The sequence below is a fragment of the Armigeres subalbatus genome, chromosome 3 (assembly GCF_024139115.2).
Source record: "Armigeres subalbatus isolate Guangzhou_Male chromosome 3, GZ_Asu_2, whole genome shotgun sequence".
Classification (NCBI taxonomy): Eukaryota; Metazoa; Arthropoda; class Insecta; order Diptera; family Culicidae; genus Armigeres; species Armigeres subalbatus.
Window position 1 is genome coordinate 334,516,050 of NC_085141.1, and position 22,783 is coordinate 334,538,832.

General features: G+C 39.2%; 1 protein-coding gene and 2 long non-coding RNA genes across 3 annotated transcripts; 1 reads left to right on the forward strand and 2 right to left on the reverse strand.

Annotated features, from left to right (window-relative positions):
* Positions 1–3,160: 3,160 nt before the first annotated feature.
* Positions 3,161–4,131, reverse strand: LOC134221302 (uncharacterized). Its single transcript, XR_009982313.1, has 3 exons — positions 3,949–4,131; positions 3,492–3,632; positions 3,161–3,315 (listed from the first exon to the last, which is right to left on the reverse strand). It is a non-coding gene; the product is annotated as an uncharacterized LOC134221302 (long non-coding RNA).
* A 5,212-nt stretch (positions 4,132–9,343) lies between these two features.
* On the reverse strand, positions 9,344–15,305 carry LOC134225724 (uncharacterized). Its single transcript, XM_062706030.1, has 3 exons — positions 14,722–15,305; positions 13,629–14,648; positions 9,344–9,832 (listed from the first exon to the last, which is right to left on the reverse strand). Exons 1-3 carry the CDS (start codon positions 15,132–15,134, stop codon positions 9,517–9,519), a joined length of 1,749 nt encoding a protein of 582 aa, XP_062562014.1. The 5' UTR covers positions 15,135–15,305; the 3' UTR covers positions 9,344–9,516.
* A 949-nt stretch (positions 15,306–16,254) lies between these two features.
* On the forward strand, positions 16,255–17,823 carry LOC134225725 (uncharacterized). The gene is made up of 2 exons (XR_009983312.1): positions 16,255–17,384; positions 17,441–17,823. It is a non-coding gene; the product is annotated as an uncharacterized LOC134225725 (long non-coding RNA).
* Positions 17,824–22,783: the final 4,960 nt, after the last annotated feature.

Genomic DNA, 22,783 nt, shown 5'->3' on the forward strand with positions numbered 1-22,783 from the left:
AATGATATACGACCTCTGCGACGACATTAATATGCCAATTTTGAATACAGGAGAAGTTACACGAGTGTTCCTCCAGCAAGAGATAGCCGTCTAGATCTTTCCATTTGTTCGAGCTCATTATCGTTGGACTGTACTTGGAAGGTGGTCCAAGATCCCCATGGTAGTCATCATTTGCCGATCGAAGTCTCGATATCCAATGGACGTAATTCATCTGTTTCTATCGACCTCTCATATGACCTCACAAAGCACATCGATTGGGGAAAATATGCGGAGGCCATCATTAATGGCGTACAGTCGATAGATTCGCTTCCCCCGCGACAAGAGTACGAGTTTCTATCACAGTTGATCCTTGACAGCGCTCTTCAGGCACAACGCCGGCCGGTGCCAGGAGCTTCGGTTCGTAGGAAACCACACAGTCCATGGTGGGATGTCGAGTGTACACAACTTTATCGAGAGAAATCTGGCGCGTTTAAAGAATTTCGGAAACACGGTTCGATCGTACTTCACAAACTATGGGTCTGTCTCAATTGGATAATTAAACTGAAATTAAACTTAAAAGTGACATTTCAATAATTATCGAATAACCCTGCTCACAGAGCAAGATTACTTTTGACAGATATCGAATCATTTTGCATCGATGTTTTATTGGAATAAGGCATTTTATGAGACAGATCGAGACAGCTGTTTTTCTCAAGTTTATCTACTTTGACAATTAGTGGGAGCCCGTTTGTTTGGGGTCTGTCTCATTTGGAGAATTAAACTTAAAACTGACAGTTCGAAAATTAGCAAATAACCCGGTAATAAGAATGGCTGGTGCTGCCCAGCAATTCCAATAAGACATCGATGCAAAATGATTCGATATCTGTCAAAAGTAATCTTGCTCTGCGAGCAGGGTTATTTTATTATTATTGAAATGTCACTTTTAAGTTTAATTTCAGTTTAATTCTCCAAATGAGACAGACCCTTGGTAATTTCGCGCCGAACATTCCGATGGGTCCCATCATCAATTCTGCCTGTTTTACTTTTCGTGTACCAGGGTTTTAGAACATAGTTTTTCATATGATTCTTAAAATGTATCGTTAGATAATTCATATAATTGCATTCTAAGCATGAAATGCTGAAGAAAACACGAATGAAAAGTAAAACGTTACAAACATTATTTTGTGTTCGGACCTAACGGAATGTTCACGCAGAATCATACCAAAACAAAACATTACACTATGGGGGATCCCCATACAAGCGAGCGGTCAAAAATAAAATTGGACTTTTAAAGTGATTTTCCACTTAGTTTTAGCTGTGTATGGTCGAAATAGCATGAATATACAATTTCCAACCCCCCCCCTTTGGGGATCGTCTATGAATTACGTAATTATTTTTTTCATAGGTTCGATTAACGTGACAAAGCAAACCTATTTGGGAAGTTGAAATTTCGTGCGTTTTCTTAAGGAGAAGGAAGGGCTGTACAAAAACTAAGTTCAGCAATTTATGGACATTATGGCGGCGATCATGTTAAATGACATTAATTTCATGACATTCCGTGATATTTTTTGTTCTCACTCTCATGCCTCACAATTTGTATTTAGAACAATTTGTTTGACAAAGTACTAGGATCTGAAGGATCATAAAGCATTAAATGTTAATCAAATAATCAGAATTGAAAATAACTTTTGAAAAAGGGTATTAGCAAATTAGAAATCGCAATCCCATGACATTTTACGTGTACAAGTTATTCAAAAATGAGATTAATATATTCTCAAAAATGTGGACATTCATTGTGGAATGTAAGAATGCTCCATTCTTCCGAAAAGCAAAATTCTTTTAATTTAAATAACAACACTATTTGAATTACTTTTGATTTGTTTTCATGATTTCTACAAGTTATATACAGCATCATTCTTTTTCTGTGTCAAGGTTTAAGTCTTCAATGATATTTTCTTCAATTCCATCAACGATGGAAGATGAGATAAATTCATCTAAAGTATTAGAAGATAAAGAACTTTTGAAAATCTTCAAATATTACAAAATTACGCATGGCATAAGAATAACTAAGTGAAAATTATTTTCCAACGTCTCCTCGTTATCCAAATCGAGCTTAAAATGGATCTGATTCATGTAAGGCACGAAGGAAAATGTCAACATTTGCCTCTCTTGATCATTTTCTTGCATTATGAGTTCTAAATTTCTTCAACTGTTTATATTGACTTTCCGCTGGTTGTTCAGCCAGTGAACCTCAAAGTGTAGATGAGTGAATAAATATTTCCCTACCATTAGCCAGACATTCATGAACACTAGCAGGAATTTCATACGCTCCGTTCTAACTAAGATATTGTTCGTCTTTACTTTTGCAATAAACATGTCGGGAATTATTGATTCCAGGAGATTTATAAATATTTACATATTATGAAATCTCATATTTAGTTCTCCATCAGTAGCTAATGAATAGCTCAGAAAATTAGGTTTAGAGAATGACTCAAACCACTCAAGCCCCAAACGCATTTCAGCGGAATGGCGACGGAAACGGTAAAATTTGACAGGAAATATATGAGCGAACTGTTAAATCCTTCCGTTACCGTTGTGCTGCATTGCATTGGGGTTTTATTCATTTACTCCTTTGAAAAGTTAATTAAATGAGCTCAAATGGTTATAAATAAAGTCGAAGTTATTACCAATAAATGTATTTTGACCATACCCTTTGAGCGCATAGTTCAGTCTGACCCATTTTCAATAGGAAACGATGGGACTAGATTTCCCGTCGAATGAAACTTGTTGCGAGAAAATCGGACACAAATAAGTGTCTAAATGGCGATTGCGTTCTTTTGCGCACATACACAGAAAGAAAAACCATTAATTAAATTAAAAAAACCATTGGTTAAAATGAAAAGTTGCGTTGGTTCTTTTTCGTAGAGAGTTGCGTATGTTTAAAATAAAAGTGCACCAACTTTTGCTTCAACGATGGTTCAAAAGTGGCACGTCACTCTGAAATTAAAAATCTGAACTTTTAAAATGATACTGTATAACTGTCAAATTCAAATGGTCACACTGTGAAAAAGGCGTATATTTTCATTCGGAATAGACCTTTCATTTTGCCCCAAAAAGAACCTCCCGACCCATTACCGTTTTTTCATATTTTCTTTTGAAGTTGAATTGAATAGTAATCGGCTTAGTTTTGTGGTTTTATTTCATTATTTGAAGCCTGAGATTAACTCTTAAAACTACTGCCAAGGCAAAGTCTTCCGGGCCACTTGTCGGGCCGCGCATCTAAGAATATTGATACAGCCGTTTCCTCCAATCATTTTGCAGAAATATTCTATTTATCTGTAACAAAAGAAAAATTACATAAGTGAAGATCACGCTCAGACTTCGACCAGCAAAAGCGGCGCCTACCTTCGTTCTCGTCTTGGAATCTCCGGAGCTAGGCCCTACTTTTGGTGGTTGGAACGAGTGTCGGCACTTTTAACTGTTTATATTCTTGTATGATAAATAAAACTTACCTCCTTTTTCCTTGGGATGCCTCTACAATTTCTGAGCTGCCTTGATAACCAGAATAATTGGACTCGGAGGCACTTCTGAAAAATATGAGCGATGCTGGGTGTTGCACGAGAAGTTGCTGAATTCGACGAAATAATCATTCGCTGGAAAAAAAAGATATTTTAGTTACTAGATAAAGATTGTCGCTGTCGTCGCTGTCCGGAACATCTTTTGCTGGCGAGGATAGGGGAGCTAAATGTCAAAGAAGGAAAATCCATACGATTTGACAGGTATGTACCACACATGTTTCGGACAGCAGAACAAAGGGAACCGAAGCGACAATCTTTATCTAGTAACTAAAATATCTTTTGCTGGAAAGCAAAAGAAGACAAACTCTCAGAACATTTAGGTATATGTATAGGTATCAAGAATATTCACAATCGTTTTTACTTGGCACTTTTATTTATTAATGTGACTTACCTTGAAATAATTTGCTGCAATCTGCTGATGTACGAATCAACATCGATTTCTGGCTGGAGGAAGATTACACCTGGTTTTACTAGCGAACTAGTTTGAAGTTTATTAAATTTTAATAAAAAAGATGCTCGAGGAAACAGTTTTCTTTCCACGGACCAGATAGAGAGCAACTGAATTTGATTGTTGTTGCCGACTGGTTGACTTTTGCTGTTAGGACTATAGTCGCGGGTGGTTTTTATGCGGTCAAAAATTATATTTGCACATAATATATTTGAAAACTATTCATTTTCCAATATTTGTTTACAAGATATTATTTATATCCCATCGAATTTTATAATTGATTATACAAAGTAAAATGAGGAAACTGTTGCATATTTTATATAGTAAATCTGAAATAATATTGATTTCACTAAATATTTAAGGGGTTTGCACACTAATTACGCAAAAGTTTTCGGAAAGGGGAATCTGTCATGTCATGTCCACGCAATAATTAGAAAAAAAAATTGAGTAACAAGTTACACGAGGGAGGTTCGAGGGAATACGCCAGAAAAAAAGTTATAAACGTGCCGTTTCCCTATATTATTATAATAATTTTTGTTTTGAAAATCTACAAGCGATGAGCAAAAATAAAAGTTCGTTTGGGAATATAATTAAGTTCCTAACCGAACTTTTATTTTTACCACCTGATATTCTATAGTGATCATGAGTCGAGAAAAATGTTTTTAAAGGAGTGATCATTTGACAGTTCAACAATTTTCGTGATGAAAATGTGAACTTTTGAATTTATAATCAGACCAAACAGAAAATACTTTCAAACCCGGTATATTACTTTTAGAGGAAATATTTGAACTTTTATTTTTAAGAAATTCGTACACTTTTCAAATAGACAGTACAAAACATTCTATAAAACCATATTAGTTTTTTGTGTGTACATACAGACGCGCATGCACACACATACAGACATCACCTCAATTCTTCGCGCTGAGTTAGTTGATATATACCACTAGGGGTCTCCGGGCCTTCTATCAAACATTCGTTTTTGGAATGAGCATTAACCTTGGAGTACGAGAGAGGCAAAACACGGTAAAAAACAAATGAAAAAAAATCAGAGTGACTTAACTCTGTTAATTGCAAATACTGGCAAGAAATTCTTTCAGGACATTTTAGTCGAAGCTTTGTCCTTGATGTGTATCATAAAAGAACCCGAGGATTCCTGAGGAAAAAAAGTTCTTCACTATCAAAGTTGAAAATAGCGTCGTTTTGGAAAAAATATTGCTTCCTGCATTTTTTTTCAATTTCACAGTGTAACCATTAGTTTTTGCACACCATTTAAAAGCTTATACAATAACCTTTGTAATGATGTATTAACATTGAAGAAAAAACATTTAAAAAATATTTCAATAAATAGTTGAAAATAAAATATTTTTTCAGAAAATTTGCTAACTTTTTTACCCATTTCTGACTTTGCCACCTTATATCTTTGGAACTAGTGCACCTAGAGACTTCAAATTCAGAATTTCTCTTAATTAGAGTATTGACAATGGAGAGAAAATATTTTAAAATAATTCGGAAGACATGACATTTTCGATTAATGACCGCCCGAAATCCTATAGTGCATTAGAAGTAAATAAACGGGCCACCGCGAAACGTCTCAATTGGATAATTAAACTGAAATTAAACTTAAAAGTGACATTTCAATAATTATCAAATAACCCTGCTCGCAGAGCAAGATTATTTTTGACAGATATCGAATCATTTTCCATCGATGTCCTGTTGGAATTGCTGGGTAGCACCAGCCATTCTTATAACGGGGTGATTTCTTAATTTTCGAAGTGTCACTTTTAAGTTTAATTAGGCTATCCATGAGGACATTCAGCGATGGGACTGACAATCGAAATCAAAACAAAGTGTGTATGCAGTTGAACGTAACTCACTTCTGGTGTAAACCGCGCTTAACATTTTCCTTTGAATTGTTCTGTCAGTCCGGTCAGAATGTGTCAAAAAATCAAGGTAAACAAAAATCGTCAGCTGATCGCAGCTGTCTTATGGATTGCCTTATTCTCCAAATGAGACAGACCCATAAAATGCCTTATTGCTGGGTAGCACCAGCCATTCTTATAACGGGGTGATTTCTTAATTTTCGAACTGTCACTTTTAAGTTTTATTCTCCAAATGAGACAGACCCTATATATCGCGCTCGAGATCCAGTTCAAGAAGCTGGTCAAAGTGAAGAAACGCGGATATTGGCGCACTTTTGTTGAAGGTTTATCGCGCGAAACTTCAATGAAAACTCTGTGGACCGTCGGGAGAAGAATGCGCAACGCGTCGTCCGTAAACGAAGATCGTGAAAGCTCGTCGCGGTGGATACTCGACTTCGCAAAGAAAGTTTGCCCGGATTCGGTGCCGGTGAAGCAAGGGTCACGTGATTCTTTTGCTAACAGGGATGATATGGATCGCCCGTTTTCGATGATTGAATTCTCGCTTGCTCTCCTGTCATGTAACAATTCCGATAGAATAGTTCAATAGAATCAAGTTCAACGTCGCGAAAAGGCGCTTATTGAGCTTGTTCAATCAGTTACTGGAGTGCAACATTGTTCCGGATGGTTGGAGGCAAGTAAGGGTAATAGCCATCCAGAAGCCCGGAAAACCCGCGTCGGATTGTAACTCGTATCGCCCCATCGCGATGCTGTCCTGTTTTCGGAAGCTGTTGGAGAAGATGATTCTCTTCCCTCTTCCCATTTGTCGGTTGAATCGAATAGTTTGTTGTCAGATACACAATTTGGTTTCCGCAGGGGCAAGGGAACGAACGACTGTCTTGCGTTGCTTTCTTCAGAAATTCAGCTTACTTTCGCTAAAAAGAGCAAATGGGCTCAGTGTTTTTGGACATTAAGGGGGCTTTTGATTCAGTTTGCGTTGATGTCTTATCCGCCAAACTCCACTCGTGTGGACTTTCACCAATTTTAAACAATTATTTGTACAATTTGTTGTCAGAGAAGCGTATGAGTTTTTCTCATGGCGACTCGGCAACTTCACGAATTAGCTACATGGGTCTCCCCCAGGGTACATGTTTAAGCCCCCTTCTTTACAATTTTTACGTCAGAGACATTGATGAATGTTTCATGCCAAATTGCTCGTTAAGACAGCTTGCAGATGATTGTGTTGTATCCGTTTCGGGGCCAACCGCAGTTGATCTGCAAGGACAATTTGTCCACATGGGCTACAAAGCTGGGTATCCAATTCTCCGGAGAAAACTGAGATGGTTGTCTTTTCAAAAAAACATAAGCCGACAAAGTTCCCGCTACAACTGATGGGTAAGACAATCACTCATAGCATGTCTTTAAAATACCTCGGGGTCTGGTTTGACTCGAAATGTACCTTCGGGAAGCACATTGTGTATCTGACACAAAAATGCCAGAATCGGATCAACTTCATGCGATCAATAATCGGAACATGGTGGGGAGCGCATCCCGAAGATCTTATAACGTTGTATCGAACAACCATTTTGTCGGTCCTCGAATATGGTAGTTTCTGCTTCCAGTCCGCGGCTAAAACACACATGTTGAAGCTTCAACGGATTCAGTACCGCTGTCTCCGTATCGCGTTAGGATGTATGAACTCGACTCATACGATGAGCTTGGAAGTACTCGCGGGAGTACTGCCTCTGACAGATCGTTTCGCGGAATTATCGCTCCGGTTCCTCATCCGCTGTGAGGTTCTCAATCCATTGGTTATTGACAACTTCGAGAAGCTGCTCGAACAAAACCCTCAATCTCGATTCATGAGTATTTACCACTGGTACATAACGCTGGAGGTAAGCCCTTCTTCGGTAGATACCAATCGTGCTAACTTCTTAGACTTCTTCAGTTCCTCTGTAATTTTTGGTCTGTCCATGAAACAGGAGGTTCATGTAATACCAGACTTCCTTCGTCCGGAGGTCATACCTCCATTATTTGCAAGCAAATACCGGCACGCCAGCGAGGAGAGGAGCTTTTTCACAGACGGGTCAAAAATGGATGACTCCACTGGCTTCGGTGTTTTTAACGTTTTTCATAGCGCCTACTTTAAGCTCAAAGAGCCTAGCTCCGTGTATACTGCTGAGCTTGCCGCTGTACACTATTCACTTGAGCAAATCGCATCCCTACCTCTAGATCACTTTTTCATCTTCACCGACAGTCTAAGTTCCTTGGAGGCTGTTCGGTCAGTGAAAGCGGTTAAGCACTCAGCTTATCTCATGAATGGGATACGGAAAGCTTTGAGTGCTTTATCACAACGGTCTTACATAATCACCATGGCTTGGGTCCCTTCTCATTGCTCGATCCCGGGAAATGAGAAAGCGGACTCTCTGGCTAAGGTGGGCGCTATGGAAGGTGATATTTACGATCGGCAAATCACCTTCGATGAATTTTTCTCATTAGTTCGTCAGGAAACCTTGATCAATTGGCAACAAAAATGGACAAATGGGGAGATGGGTAGATGGCGGTATTCAATTCGCCAACAGGTGTCGAAACGGCCATGATTCAAAAAATTGAAATTGGGACGAGACTTCATATGAACTATGTGTCGTCTAATGCCCAATCACTACTCTTTAAATGCACATCTTTTTCGAGTGGGGCTCTCAGAAGGCAATCTCTGTGTTTGCGGCGCAGATTATCAGGATATTGACCATGTCGTGTGGGCGTGCGAGGAGCATCGTGGCCCCAGATCCGCGCTAACTGAACATCTTCGGGTCCGAGGAAAGCAGCCAAAGCCTATTAGGGAAGTGTTGGCGGGTCTTGATCTCGAATACATGTCCCTTGTCCACCAATTTTTGAAAGTTGCTGATGTTAGATTATAATTGTCGTTCATCCATCCCTTTGCTGTCGTTATTCCTTAATAATGTCTTCCTCTTGTTGTACATCTCAATATCTGTCGTTAATCCCTCCCGTATGTCTTCCTCTCATCGTTGTCTCTCAAAAAAGTTTGTCTCGTTACAGATTTGAAACATTGCCAAGGATTTCAACTGTGTAAACATCAGCATTGTAATTAATTAAGCACCCTAAATTCCCTTCCTTTCCTATTGTATAATTGTATTCCCTAACCTCGACCAAACCGCGAGTCTTTCGGTTCCCCAAAACTAACATTATTGTATAAGAATCATGATAAACTGTACTCTGAAACACGATTTCGGCTCCGTAACGCTTAACGGCAAATGAGCCTTCCAAATAAATGATAGTTAAAAAAAAAAGATTCGCGAAACTTATCCTTCGCATAAAAACCAACTTCAATGTATGTATGAAAAGCATGGTTTCTTGTTGTACTGGTCACGGGTGCCTTGTTCTGCTCACAATTTTTAATCTCTGAGACAATTCCATTTATTGAAATTAGAAAATCTTAGTTTCAATAATATACATGTGTAACATATGTTTATCCATATTAATTTTTGTTTATTTATTGTTGTTTGCTGAGACATTTCAGTAGTTGCAGATCGGCCATATTATAAGCATAAAACATATTTGATTGTCCAAACGTATAAAAAACAACTTCAAATTAAATTGCCATGTAAAGAAGAAACAAAAAAATAAGAACAGTACTTCAGCCGCAAATTTTCCGCCGCTGCATCAATTCGATCTGCGCCGAATGGACATCGCTTAACGCCTCCCGATATATGAGCAGCGCACGCGCAAAATCCTCCTGAGGGTGACTGTGTCCGTACCGTTGAACAAACTGCTGCAGGGCATTCATTTTATCGGCATCACTCATGTCCTCGTCGGTGAGGATCTTCTGGACGACAGCCCAGTGTGTTGCGTCGATGCAACTGGTCTGTTTGGCCCGTGCTAGCCATTCGTAGCGCTTTTGTTCATCGCAAAAATCACACACGCAATCAAATCCAAGCGAATTTAAATCGTACCTGTGTGGAAGATAAAAACAACGCCAATGAATATACAAATAGTATGATGAATAATGAATTAGTACGACAAAGGTAGAACGAACAGGAACAAAGTTTTATCACAATCAATTATACGTCTACACTTCAAAAAAAGTCTGTTAGGAAATAATCAACAAAGTGAAAAAAAAAACGAATTGTTGTTAGGGATCGCTTCCTGAACATTGGTATCTTCGATTACAATGAATTTGTTCAACAACGCATTCTCCTTAATTTTAAATGTTATTTAAAATTTATTTCCCTCTCAATTGAATAGTCTGATTTTGAAGACGGTGGTAAACCAGAATGCGCATCGGCTTTCGTTCGAAAGTGCGTTCGTACGTAAACAATAATAAGGGTGATTAGCAGTTGGAAACGCGTGCTGCAGATATTCCGGAAGGTGGCAGCGTGGAAGACCAATGGACCGCCATCAAGAATGCCTTCATCGCCACCAGCGAGAACAATCTGGACGAACTGCGCACCTAGAGAAAACAATGGATCACCAATGAGACCTGGAGGTAGATAGAGGAGCGAAGAAAAGCCAAAGCCGCGATAGAGCGATCAAAAACCAGAGGAGCCAAAGTCTTAGCCCGTCAACGATACGCGGCTCTTGAGAAGGAAGTAAAACGCTCATGTCGACGGGAGAAGCGAGCGTGGGCAGACTCTCTTGCCGACGAAGGAGAGAGAGCCGCAACCGGGGACATTCGCCTCCTCTACGATATCTCACGACTCTTAAGCGGGGCGAAGATAAATGCAACGATGCCTGTGAAAGACGCGAATGATCAGTTATTGACCGACCCAACTGACCAGCTGAAACGCTGGTTCAAGCACTTCAAACAACTTTTTCAAGTCAAGATCCGACGTATAACAAAGCATGACATCGAATAAAGCCCCAGGGGTCGATCGCATATCAATCGAGATGCTCAAAGCTGACCCCATGACATCCGCTCAACTACTGCATCGTTTATTTCGTAATATCTGGGACCCCGCAACTTTCCCGGTCGACTGGATGCAAGGTATCTTAGTGAAGGTGCCCAAAAAGGGTGACCTGACTGTATGCGATAACTGGCGAGGCATTATGTTGCTGTGTACAGTTCTCAAAGTTCTGTGCAAAATTACCCTAGCCCGGATTCAGGAGAAGATCGATGCGACTCTCCGGCGGCAGCAAGCCGGATTCCGTGCCGGAAGATCCTATGTGGACCATATTGTCACGCTCCGCATAATTCTGGAGCAGGTCAACGCATTCCAAGAGTCCCTTTACTTGGTATTCATTGACTACGAAAAAGCTTTCGACCGTCTCAATCACGAGAATATGTGGGGCGCCCTGAGACGCAAGGGAGTTCCTGAGAAAATCATCGGCCTCATCGAAGCACAGTACGAGGCCTTTTCGTGTAGAGTGCTGCAGAATGGGGTCCTGTCCGACCCTATCCGGGTCGTAGCTGGTGTGAGACAAGGATGTATTCTATCACCGTTACTGTTCCTCGTCGTAATCGACGAGATTCTGGTAGATGCGATTGACCGTGAACCAAACCGCGGGCTGTTATGGCAGTCTATAACCATGGAACACCTAAACGACTTCAAATTGGCTGATGACGTTGCACTCCTTGCGCAACGGCGCTCTGATATGCAGAGTAAGCTCAACGATCTTGCTGAGCGCTCCTCCTCGGCAGGTTTAGTCATCAACGCTAACAAAACCAAATCGGATCAAGAAAGCAAGGGCTGCCTATGCGAGTTTCAGAAATATCTGGAAAAACAGGCAGATAAGTGAACGTACCAAAAATACGAATTTCCAACTCTAACGTGAAATCTGTGCTGCTATACGCTAGCGAAACATGGTGTGTATCAGTGGAGAACACTCAACGGCTGCAGGTGTTCACTAACAGATGCCTGGGGTATATAATTCGGGCCTGGTGGCCTCACAACTGGATCTCAAACAAAGAGCTCCATCGTCGTTGTCACCAGAGGCCGATAGCAACAGAAATTCGGGATCGGAAGTGGGGCTGGGTCGGCCACACTCTACGTAGGGGCGGAAACGAAATCTGTAAACAAGCATTAGACTGGAACCCAGTCGGACATCGCAGCAGAGGCAGACCCAGAGGCTCATGGCGGCGAAGCCTCAATAAAGAAGTAAAAGAAGTCGACCGAAATCTAGCCTGGTTAAAGCGATAGCCGGGCAACGCTCAGGATGAAGATCTTTCAAGTCGGTCCTTTACTCCACCGGAGGTGTACAGGATCCATAACTAACTAAATTAGCAGTTGGCTGGTTTCCTACCCACCGTTGTCAGCATCCAGGCGCTAACGTATAAGCGCGAATAGCCAATGTTTAGGAATACACCAATAAGTTCTCCACCCCCTTTCGAGGTCGGTCACTGGCTGCGTTACTGGCGGGAAGAAGGGAAAAACAACCAAAAGAAATCCACCATAATTAATTAGTTGAAATGGATCACCGTACCAAATAGCACAATAATTGTAATTATTGTAATTTGTAGTCTGTAGAATGTAATAAATGTTAGGTGTTAAATGTCTAAAATGTGTAGTTAATGTAAATTAATGAATGTTGTGCATTGTGAGGATTGTGAGCAAATAAATGTAGTTTTGGCAGTGTAGAAGTGCGTTCAGATCATTTGGCAAAGGCGATAAAACCGAAGAAAGAAATCCAATCCAACCAAGGAGCAAGGAACCCAAAACTCCACCACTCCAAACCCAAAGATCCAGTGCCAATCGAAGGTAACGGCCCAACATCTCTACAGCCAGTATGAGTTAACCGCCAGAAATCTGTATGGCGAAAAACATCTAGGGTAATTCGCCAAATGTTGAACGGCAAATTCCTTCGCCTATTGTTGAACGCACGTGCATTTCTTATGTAAGTTCAACAATTGGCGACAAAATTAGCTGTTCAACATTTAGCGGTTTGCCCTAAGGCGGGTTTACTCGAAAGTAAAATTTATTTCGAAAAACTATTTGGTACCAGTTATGCAGGAAGGTGTCCGCTACAACGCCTACCAAATACTTTTTTGTTAAAGGTGTTTAATTTTGAGATATTCAACCTTAGATGCCTTTCGCCATAATAATTTCAGGAAGTTAACTCCTAGTGTACCGCATTTGGTTTCTTTGTTCTTAATTGCAGATTCGAGTCCTGACCGGTCGCTTAGGGAACATCCATAAATTACGTAATGCTTATACGGGAGAGGGGTGTTCCCTGAAGTGTGACCATCCATACTAAATTTTCAGATGCTCCATACAAAAAGAGTGACAGGTTTCTTCTTCTTCTTCATTGGCATTACATCCCCCACTGTGAAATTGTCGCCTCGCAGATTAGTGTTCATTAAGCACTTCCACAGTTGTTACCTGCGAAGTTTATAAGCCAAGTTACCATTGATGCATTTGTACATCATGAGGCTAAAGCCCTCAGTACACTGTTTGTCATGGTGACAAATATTTGTCAAGTCAGCCTGAAATCCGTGTCGAAGTCGAATTCGAATCAGTCTGATAGATTTCCGGATAAACTTGACAAATATTTGTCAATATGACAAACAGTGGACTGCGGGCTTAACAATTTCTAAACCAAACATTTCCTAGACCGGTCCGGGAATCGAACCCAGCCACCCTCAGCATGGTTTTGCTTTGTAGCCGCGCATCTTACAGCACGGCTAAGGAGAGCCTCCTGGTGTGACAGGTTTGTAATTGCCAGTTTTTGCGTTACGTAAATAATTAATCTTTCCGTATAAAAATCAATTTTAAATCACTTTTTCCATGAGATCTAAAAGAAAAACAAACTTACCTATGAGCGGCCGGTTCTTGATCGAACAAGGGACCATACGAGAAAGTAATCTGTTCACCTTTGCGAATAGGCCGCAGGACGACCATCCTTAACTCGTCGCCGTACTCCTCCAGCAATACGGTGTTGGGATCGCAAGAATGGCCAAAGCATGAAGCAATCGGATACAGATGGCCGTTGCTGGTTTGGCGAAATGCCAAGTTCCTTTTTTGGACTTGATAATCAACGAAACACTGCTGCATAAAATCTTTCTGCTCTTCAGTAGTGATTAGCGATTGAACCAGCGGGTTCTTCATGTACATCTCGTAAAATATTCCCGCATTGAACTGGAGTATATTGTCGTAAAGAGGTGCTTCAGTACGTCGGGACTTCGTCGTCAAAAAGGTTCTTAACTCTTCCACTGGATTATAGTTCGAATAGTCCAGATTGAAAAAGCTATCGCTGCCTCGAACCTTCTTACAAAATTTCATCATCTTCGAAACATCATCGTTGAAGAGCGACAATCCGTGGAAAAATAGCCTTGGGCCCAGCCAAAAATCGTTCAACTTGCTGGTTACTGCACAAATTCCGCATTCGAAACGATGCAGTTTTTGACCCTTCCGCATACATTCTTCGTCACAAAACATCGCCGTTGAACAGTTTGGACAAGGGATGAAATGGGATAAATTTGTGGAAATGCAGTAATTGCACCGAGCAAACACATTATCCCAATTTACGCACGCTATCATCGGTTTCTCGCGCAGAATCACGTCGCCGGCTTTGAATTGCCGCTTGGCCACCATGATGGGCCCCTGTTTCGGATGTTGTCGAGCGTAGATGCCTTTAGCAAGGCAAGGAATCCTCGGATTCGGCTCCAAATTGCCTCCCACAAGAGGTACACTTTGATCATCCAGCATGGAACGACAGTTCGTTTCTCGAATCAGCAACTTTGGCATCAATCTTTCCGGATAGTTATGCTTTTTGGCCAAAGCAATATTTACCAATGCTACATCGTGCAATCCTTTTTCGAAGTAAATTGCCGAACTGATAATTATAAAAACATAATAAAAGAACGTTTTGTTTATGTATTAGAATTATCTGTGGTCAAACTACCTACCGGTTAGCATACCCGATGGCCAAGTCCTCCGAGTCAGTGGGAGCTGCACAGATGCTTTCGTTATACTTGTTCAAGGCAATCCCGAACTGCTTTTTCGAATACATTTGGTTGCCCAAGCGTCGTACTTCTGCCGCCCGTTTTGAACATTTCGGCTCGTCGTGATATTTCTGATCGCTGAAGCAATGGCCATTAGTTTCCACAAACGTTCGGTAGGTTCGAATGTTCGCATCCGCGGCCAGTAGGTGAGGATTGGATGTCAGGACTTTCATCATGTATTTGAATGAATCCATGGGAGCGAACAAGGACGCCAAACGGTATAAAGGATTCCGGCTTATGAATTCCTCGTCCTGTGCAAGCTGTTGCGCGTACGCTTCGAAACATTTGATTTTTGTTTCGTAGTGTGACTGGTCCATAGTTTCTTCCGATGTCTATATTCAATAATTATCAGATAAATAATAATTTATGAATTATTCACTATTTTTACAGATAAATCAGCACAGTATCTATTTCAAAAACACCACTCAAGAAGACAAAATTTGTGAAAAATCTCTCCAATTTCCGTTTTACGTTGTGTTGTCCTTGTCACAATAGTGCTGTCCAATGAGAGCTTGGAGTAGCTCGAAGTTTCTCCCTGTCCTGCTCATGCCCATTTGTTGACAAAAAAGAACGAGCAGGACGGGAACAACTTCGAGCTACTTCGAGCTGCTCATTAGACAGCACTAATGTTAACGTTAACGGTTGCAACGGTTGCTAAATACCGATTTTTCTCGAAGCGCAAGAACAAGTCCAGTCTCGGGGTCTCGACAGTCACATGAAAAGGCCTATATACACGGTAAACAGATTATACTCTTTTAGAACTATAAGAGCACCTCCACGGGAGTCCCCATCTGGGTCCCTATCGCTATTTCCGGGCCTCTAATAGGGACCCACTTTTACACCGGAGGTATCTAAACGGGAATGTAAAATAAGAACGCAACTCAAAATTAGCAGTGAGTCTCCAAATTTAGCGCCCCATACTGGGTTGCTAAATTTCCATACGGGGTTGCTATTTTGTGAAACGTCACTTTGGTATTGATAAAAAATTGCAGAAAATCTGTTTTTTTTCTTTTTCAGAACTATTTCGACGTAAATTAAAAAACAAGGAGAATATTCATTTTTTTAACTAGTGTCCCAGTTCAACTCCTTGAAGAAATAATTACAGTAATGGATCAGCTATTATCAATTTCCCACCTTATCGGCCGCGACGATTTGAAATCGTCGCAAAACAAATTGACGCCAAAATCGTCGCCAGCAGAAATGGCCATAAGATCTGCCAAATCAACTGTGAACAAAATTTTATATATTCAATAAACACATTATTTCCCAAAATTGAGCCCTGTTATTAATGCAGATTGACATTATTTACTAATAAAACTAACATAATTTTAGAATAAAGATGTTGGCGACGATTTTGATAGTGCCTAAAAAATGGTCGGCGCGTTTTGGTACCAAGGAAACAGTCAATATAATGAGGAGCGTGCACACCGCCCGAATAAAAAAGTCCAATAGAATTACAATAGAAATAATTGTAACAATACGATAAATTTTATTGTATTTACAATAATCTCTATTGTTGCTCACAAAACAATTAAGAATATTGTTTCCCACCATAAATCCTATTGTAAATGGCAGTTTTACAATAAAAAATAGGGGTTGTTAGTTACCGTAACAATAAAAAAATCGTTTTTTTCTCGAACAAATTTTTGCCATTACTATAGAATTTATTGTTATTCTATTGTCAACATTTTTCTGTCAATAGATTTTATTGTAAGTTTATTGGAACAACAATAAGGCAATTTAATTGGTACAATAGAAGAACAATAGAATTGAATGTTCATCAATAAAATGTATTGTAATTTTATGATATTTTAATGTAATTCTATTGTATTTTCTATTCGGGCGGTGCCCGCTAGAGCCCGAAATATTCATGAATTTCTCGCGAAAGAAAATTCCACTGTTTTTATTTTGTTATTATAGTTATTCCAAGGGAAGGTCTTCCAGGAATGCCTCAGAAGGTTCCTTTAGTAATTGTTCAGTATGTTCTTCAAGTAGTTCCTCCAGAAAAGCTCCAGCAAGTTTATCTTTTTTGTCGTTCATCAAAATGATTTGTTTTGGAAATTCATCTTGGATCCCTCCGGGAATTCCCCACACTGGTAAAACTGCAATGATTTATTGAATTTGATTCTACATATAGATTATATAAAAGAATCAAAACATAAATTCAATTTGTGGTTTCGTTGCTCTTCATTTATATCGCACATATTGGTTATGTGTGATAGCACTTAGTCAAAATTCATTAATCTTCACACATAGAACGAATACAAAGCTGGCAATTGAAGATCAGAGCTAAAAAAATGGCGTCCGAGGCAGTCTGCGAAAATTTTGTTGCAGAGGTTAGCTCACTTCGGATTGTTTTCAAGCAGTTTTATAATTCTTTGAAGGGGTAAGTTTTATTAAGCTTGTTTTAAAGTTGGTTCATAACTCAATGTTATTTATAGTAACGATCTCGGTAACGATACAATATTGCGGCATCCTTATTCGATAATAATCTTCCTCTTGCTCTTCCGGAGGCAGTGACGAAATCTTTCGACAGGAACAGGCAATACGGCGTGGCGTAATCCAACGTAAGTTTAGTTGCTACTGCTTTAATTTTATTTTATATGACTTCTCGGTTCAACAGGAACATATTATGACATCGAAGAAAAATTCGAAAATGTATTTTCCCAATGCGGATATCGGAACTTTATCCCAATGCAAAGACGCGATTCCTGAAGCCTCCAGCAAGTATCATTTAAAAAGTGTGCAATTGAGCTTGGCAACTCCAGCTAAAGTATGTGCTGCACACTGAAGGTTTCCAGTCTGGGAACTGTTATTGGATCGGAGGAGCAGCAGTACTTGCAGTCGAAGACTTGGAGTCCACTGTCTTGGGGAGCGACGAGGTAACAACAGAAGATCGATCGGAACATCCATCTGTACTCATCTATAATTCAACTATACCATGTTAATGCATATATAGAAGATTATTATTTATAATATAAATGGTTTTTCTTATTTCTATACATATATTAATTGCGTATTTAGATTACAACATTTGACAATACCCCATATTGAGATGATATGTAGACCTAATGAAACTGATTTGACTTCACCAATGAAAAATATTGACTAAAAAATATAATCCATTTGTAATTTAAAATTGAGTTTATTTGTAGCCACACATAGATATAATGAAGACGGAAAAATAGGTAATCATATGTATCACACATACCCGTGATTTGTATGCACAAATTGCAAAAAAATATGTGTACGAATCATACAACCGATATGCGAAATTTCCTCAGTGCAGCAATTTTTGTGTTCTTTTAAGAATCTTTAGCAGTTCTCCCAGAATAGTTTTAGGATTTCTTCCAGATTCTCTCGGGATTTTTTTTTATTGGAAAAGCCCTATATTTTTTTGTGGTTTCATTTGAAAACTCTCCGGATTCTTTCGGATGTTGTTACAATTTTTTTTTTCTCCGAGACATCCTTCAGAGAAAAAAAAAACTGTCGAAGCATTCCTGCTGGAAATTGTCAAGAGATTCTTTTGGGAAAACTGGTGGGAATTTCAGGAGGAATTTCTTCAACTGCAAGTATAAATCCCCGAAAGAAATTTCCAGGAGGAAGGAATTCCAGAAGGAATAACGGTGAAAAAATTTACTACGACGGGTCTTCAGCTAGCCTTGCGATCAAAAGCGTAAAATTACCCTCCGAAGATGGCGAGTTCTATTCCCAATTCGGTCAAGGATGCTTTCAAGTATACCTATATATATATCCATATATCCATGGGCATAGTTGTCAGTTGTCACACAAAATACATACGCATGCAATGGCGGGCACAGAAAAGCTTTAAATTAATAACTGATAAAATACTAAGCAGCTAGCCAAGTTCTAGTTGAAATGTAGAGCCATTGAAGAAGATGTTGAATACTTTTAGCAACGCCCGGTGAGAACTCAATATGTTTACGAAGTCGCTATACCTAAAACAAAAACCACCGGTGGGAAGATGGGGCGCTATCCTAAAATAGCACTCGGGAGGGAGCGCTATAATGAGAATAGCGATGAGGACTCCCGTGGAGGTGCTCTAAGACGATCCCCACCGATGTGTATCCAAATGAGTGTCTAGTATACACTGATAAAAAATAAATGGTAGAACGAACCACACAGATCTGCTTAAGTTTACCATGCATGATAATGGTACACTGAACCTCAATACTTTTATGAGCTACCACTATATTGTCCACGTTACTATGTGGATTGACATTCTTGTATAGTAATATCTCCATAGTAAATTCAACTGCAAAATTTTCCACCGCGAGTACAACAAATGTCAAAGTTTTTCACGCCGCCATTATCACCACTTACCGGGACGAAAAGGACATAAATTTTACTATTGTCCTAATTCAAATATTTATGCTGAAAATTTAATCGTTTTTGGTAAGTACATTCATATTTGAGAAAGTGAAAAATCTGATAAAATGATTCATCATTTCAGAAAACAAATCGAAGCCGCTGTCTTAATGGTATTACCGCTCTCTCCGATTCAAATTCCTAATTGTAATCAGGTTTATTATCACTGCGACATCGGCGACAACAGAATTTGGATGGCACCAGAACTATCATAAGTCTGCAGAATTCATTAGACGGCATTCTATTGAAAATTAGTGAACTACAAATCCAACATTTATGCCTCGATTTATGCGACATGGGAAGAACACAATTTGGAAGGTATGAAAGAATCAAACAGCTATATAAAAGCGCAGAATCCTACGGAATATAAACTAGAACTTCCTGGTGCAACCGCTTTTTTGCGGTACATTCTTGTCTTGAAAATTTTGATTCTTCCTTTCCGATAAGAAAGTTGTTTTGGGCAGTTCGCAAAGTCTTGGACTCTGATAGTGCTGCTCCGTCCAGATTAAAAATTGGATCATTTAAATATCTTTATGTATTGTGGGGATGTTAGAAATTTATCGCGAATAAAATGATTGTTTCTAGATACATGCGTTTTTATTTTTGTTTACAATGAAATCAAAATGAAAGCAGTGGAAAGTACTATGCCCCAATCATAACATAGTGAGAAGGAACTGTGCTATATGTTGAATTTTACTATGTTTGATATTCACGTGCGCATAGTAGCAACGGCAAGAAAATGGTTTAATCTCCTACATATGTATGCTCAAGAAGGCATAGTAGAATTGACCGCTCTTTGTAGTAATTTCAAGTACGTTTTGCGTTCTACCAAAATCAAATGGTAAAATATTTTTAATTTTACCTTTGATATAGTAGTCATTACCATGCCGTTTTTCTCAGTGTAGGGTCGAAATGCGTTCATATTTTATTTATGCACTTGTTCTCGCACCGGTTGTTTCTATCAAGGTTGTTGAAGTGCAATCATGCTTCGCACCGGTGGTGAATATCCGGTTGCTATTGAGGCAAACTCGGAAATAAATAAAATCAGGAAAAAAAAATTATTTAGCACTTCCACAGTTATTAACTGCGAGGTTTCTAAGCCTGGTTACCATTTTTGCATTCGTATATCATGAGGCTAGCACGATGATACTTTTATGCCCAGGGAAGTCGAGACAATCCGAAAATTGACTAGACCGGCACCGGGAATCGAACCCAGCCACCCTCAGCATGGTCTTGCTTTGTAGCCGCGCGTCTTACCGCACGGCTAAGGAGGGCCCACAATATAAATATGTGCGTAATGCATTTTGTGATTATCGGATTAGATAGACACACATCTGCTAGGTGGCGCTAGCTTATATGCAATAATTTAGTGAGGTGGATATCTCGAGATCTATAAGACTTAGAAAGATTTTGTATTCTACAAAGTTGTTCGGGTAGCCATAACATTTATGATTGAGACTAGATTAGTTTGGAATTCATACGTATAGCGGCGCTAGTGTATGAGAAATAACCTGTTAGGGTTAAATATTTCTAAATCCGTTAGAGTTAGAAAGTGGCCACCTTCTACAAAGTTATCCGAATTATCTGTTAGGTTGCTTATTATGTAAGATTTAAAAGGGTAGTCCAAACCAGAAGTTTAGTTTGAAACCGCAATACTCGTTGGCGCTCGAGTTCACTCAAAATAATTGTCACTTCAATTCCACTATAAAAAGTCATGTAGACTTTAAAAATCGAAACTTTCATCGGCCTTACTGGAATCAAATAAAACTTACTCAAATCAAAAGTGCATCTTAATAAGAAATGTAGTGGAATTCATTAGAAAGCATAGAAAATAATATCTATATACTCTTCTAGTGAATTCTACTCAAAATGAATGTATGAAAAATATATGAGTGGGGTTCTCAAAGCGAAATGTATGTTTATTATGAAACATTCTGCAAAAGCATTATGAGAACAATTTGCGAAGCAAAATGTTTGAGTATGAAATAGTTTTGAACTCCTATTTTTGACTTCGTCCGCTTCTAGTGGACGGGATACACATCATTAATAGGGATACTATAGAAAAAATTATCAAAGTTTCACTTCACAAAATTCACTTAAATTTTATTTTATTTTCTAGTGAATTGTGAATAATGAGTGCCATCACTAACAAATCATTTAACTTTTACATCCGAAACTACATGGAAAATATCTGCATATGTTTTAAAGTAGCTTCTAAGTGAACATTATTTTGAATGTTTAGTTGAATCGAGACAAGTACGAGACACTGAAGATGGTCTTACTGTAGTATCTGTCAAAGGTACAACCAAGTGGTGGAATTAAATGGAATTGTACGAACTCGTCTTATGGCAAGTTACTTTGTAGAATACGGCAATATTCTGAAAATTCCAGATTTTGAGATATTTAACCTATCAGTTTATTTCTTATACACTAGCGCCGCTAAGCGATTGTGTTTAAAACTAAACTTGCTTGCATCATGACGGTTTTCACCACCCAAACTACTTTGTGGAATACGGCAATATTCTAAAAATTTCAGTTTTCGAAATATCCTAGCAGGTAGTGAGGTATATAGTGAATAAGAAATATCCTAGCAGGTTATTTCTTATTCACTAGCGCCACCAAGCGGTTTTATCTTAATCTTAACCTGCCCAAGCAACCAGAAGTTCGGATAAGAAGGGCTATTTTGGCTTAATCAGCTCTCATTTTAAGTAATTTTTTGTATGTAACGGAACTTTAAGTGAACTTTAAAGTTCCGTTAAGGATGCTTGGAACTTGATGTGAACCATAGTGAACCAATTAGTTCGGTTAAGAGTAAATTTAAGTAAAATCTGAACTTCTGGTTGCTTGGGTGTGTTGGTCATAATGGTTTTGACCACCCGAACAACTTTGTAGAAGGCAGCAATATTCTAAAAATTACATATTTTGAGATACCTCTGACCTATCAGGTTATTTCCAATACACTAGCGTCGCCAAACGATTGTATTATTAACTAAACTTGCTTTTGTCATGATGGTTTTAATCATCCGAACAATTTTGTAGAAGACGGCAATATTCTTAAGATTTCAACTATCGAAAACCTTTTAGGTTATTTCCAATTCACTAGCGCCGCCAAGCGGTTGTATTTTAAATAAAACTTGTTTTCGTCATGATGGTTTTGACCACCCGAACAACTTTGTAGAAGACGCCAATATTCTAAAAATTCCAGATTTCGAGATATCTAACCTATCAGGTTATTTCATATGCACTAGCGCCGCCAATCAGTTGAAATCCAAACTAAACTGACCTCCATCACAATGGTTTTGATGATGAGTACCCGAACAATTTTTCAGCAGACGGCAGATTTTTTATTTATGGGTTACTTTATATTTCCGTGTGATGGTTTGGCAACGGTTGGAGCGGGTCGCCAAATTTGCCAACTCGCTATTCACCGAAGGTTGCGTTTACATTTCCCAAACCCGTTTACCAACGACCGGTGCGAGTTCGCGTCATGATAGAGGTTGCTATTTTGACTTTATTTACGCACTGGTGGGGATCGCCTAAAGTACGCATAATCTTGGAAAAGTGACTATACACTCAG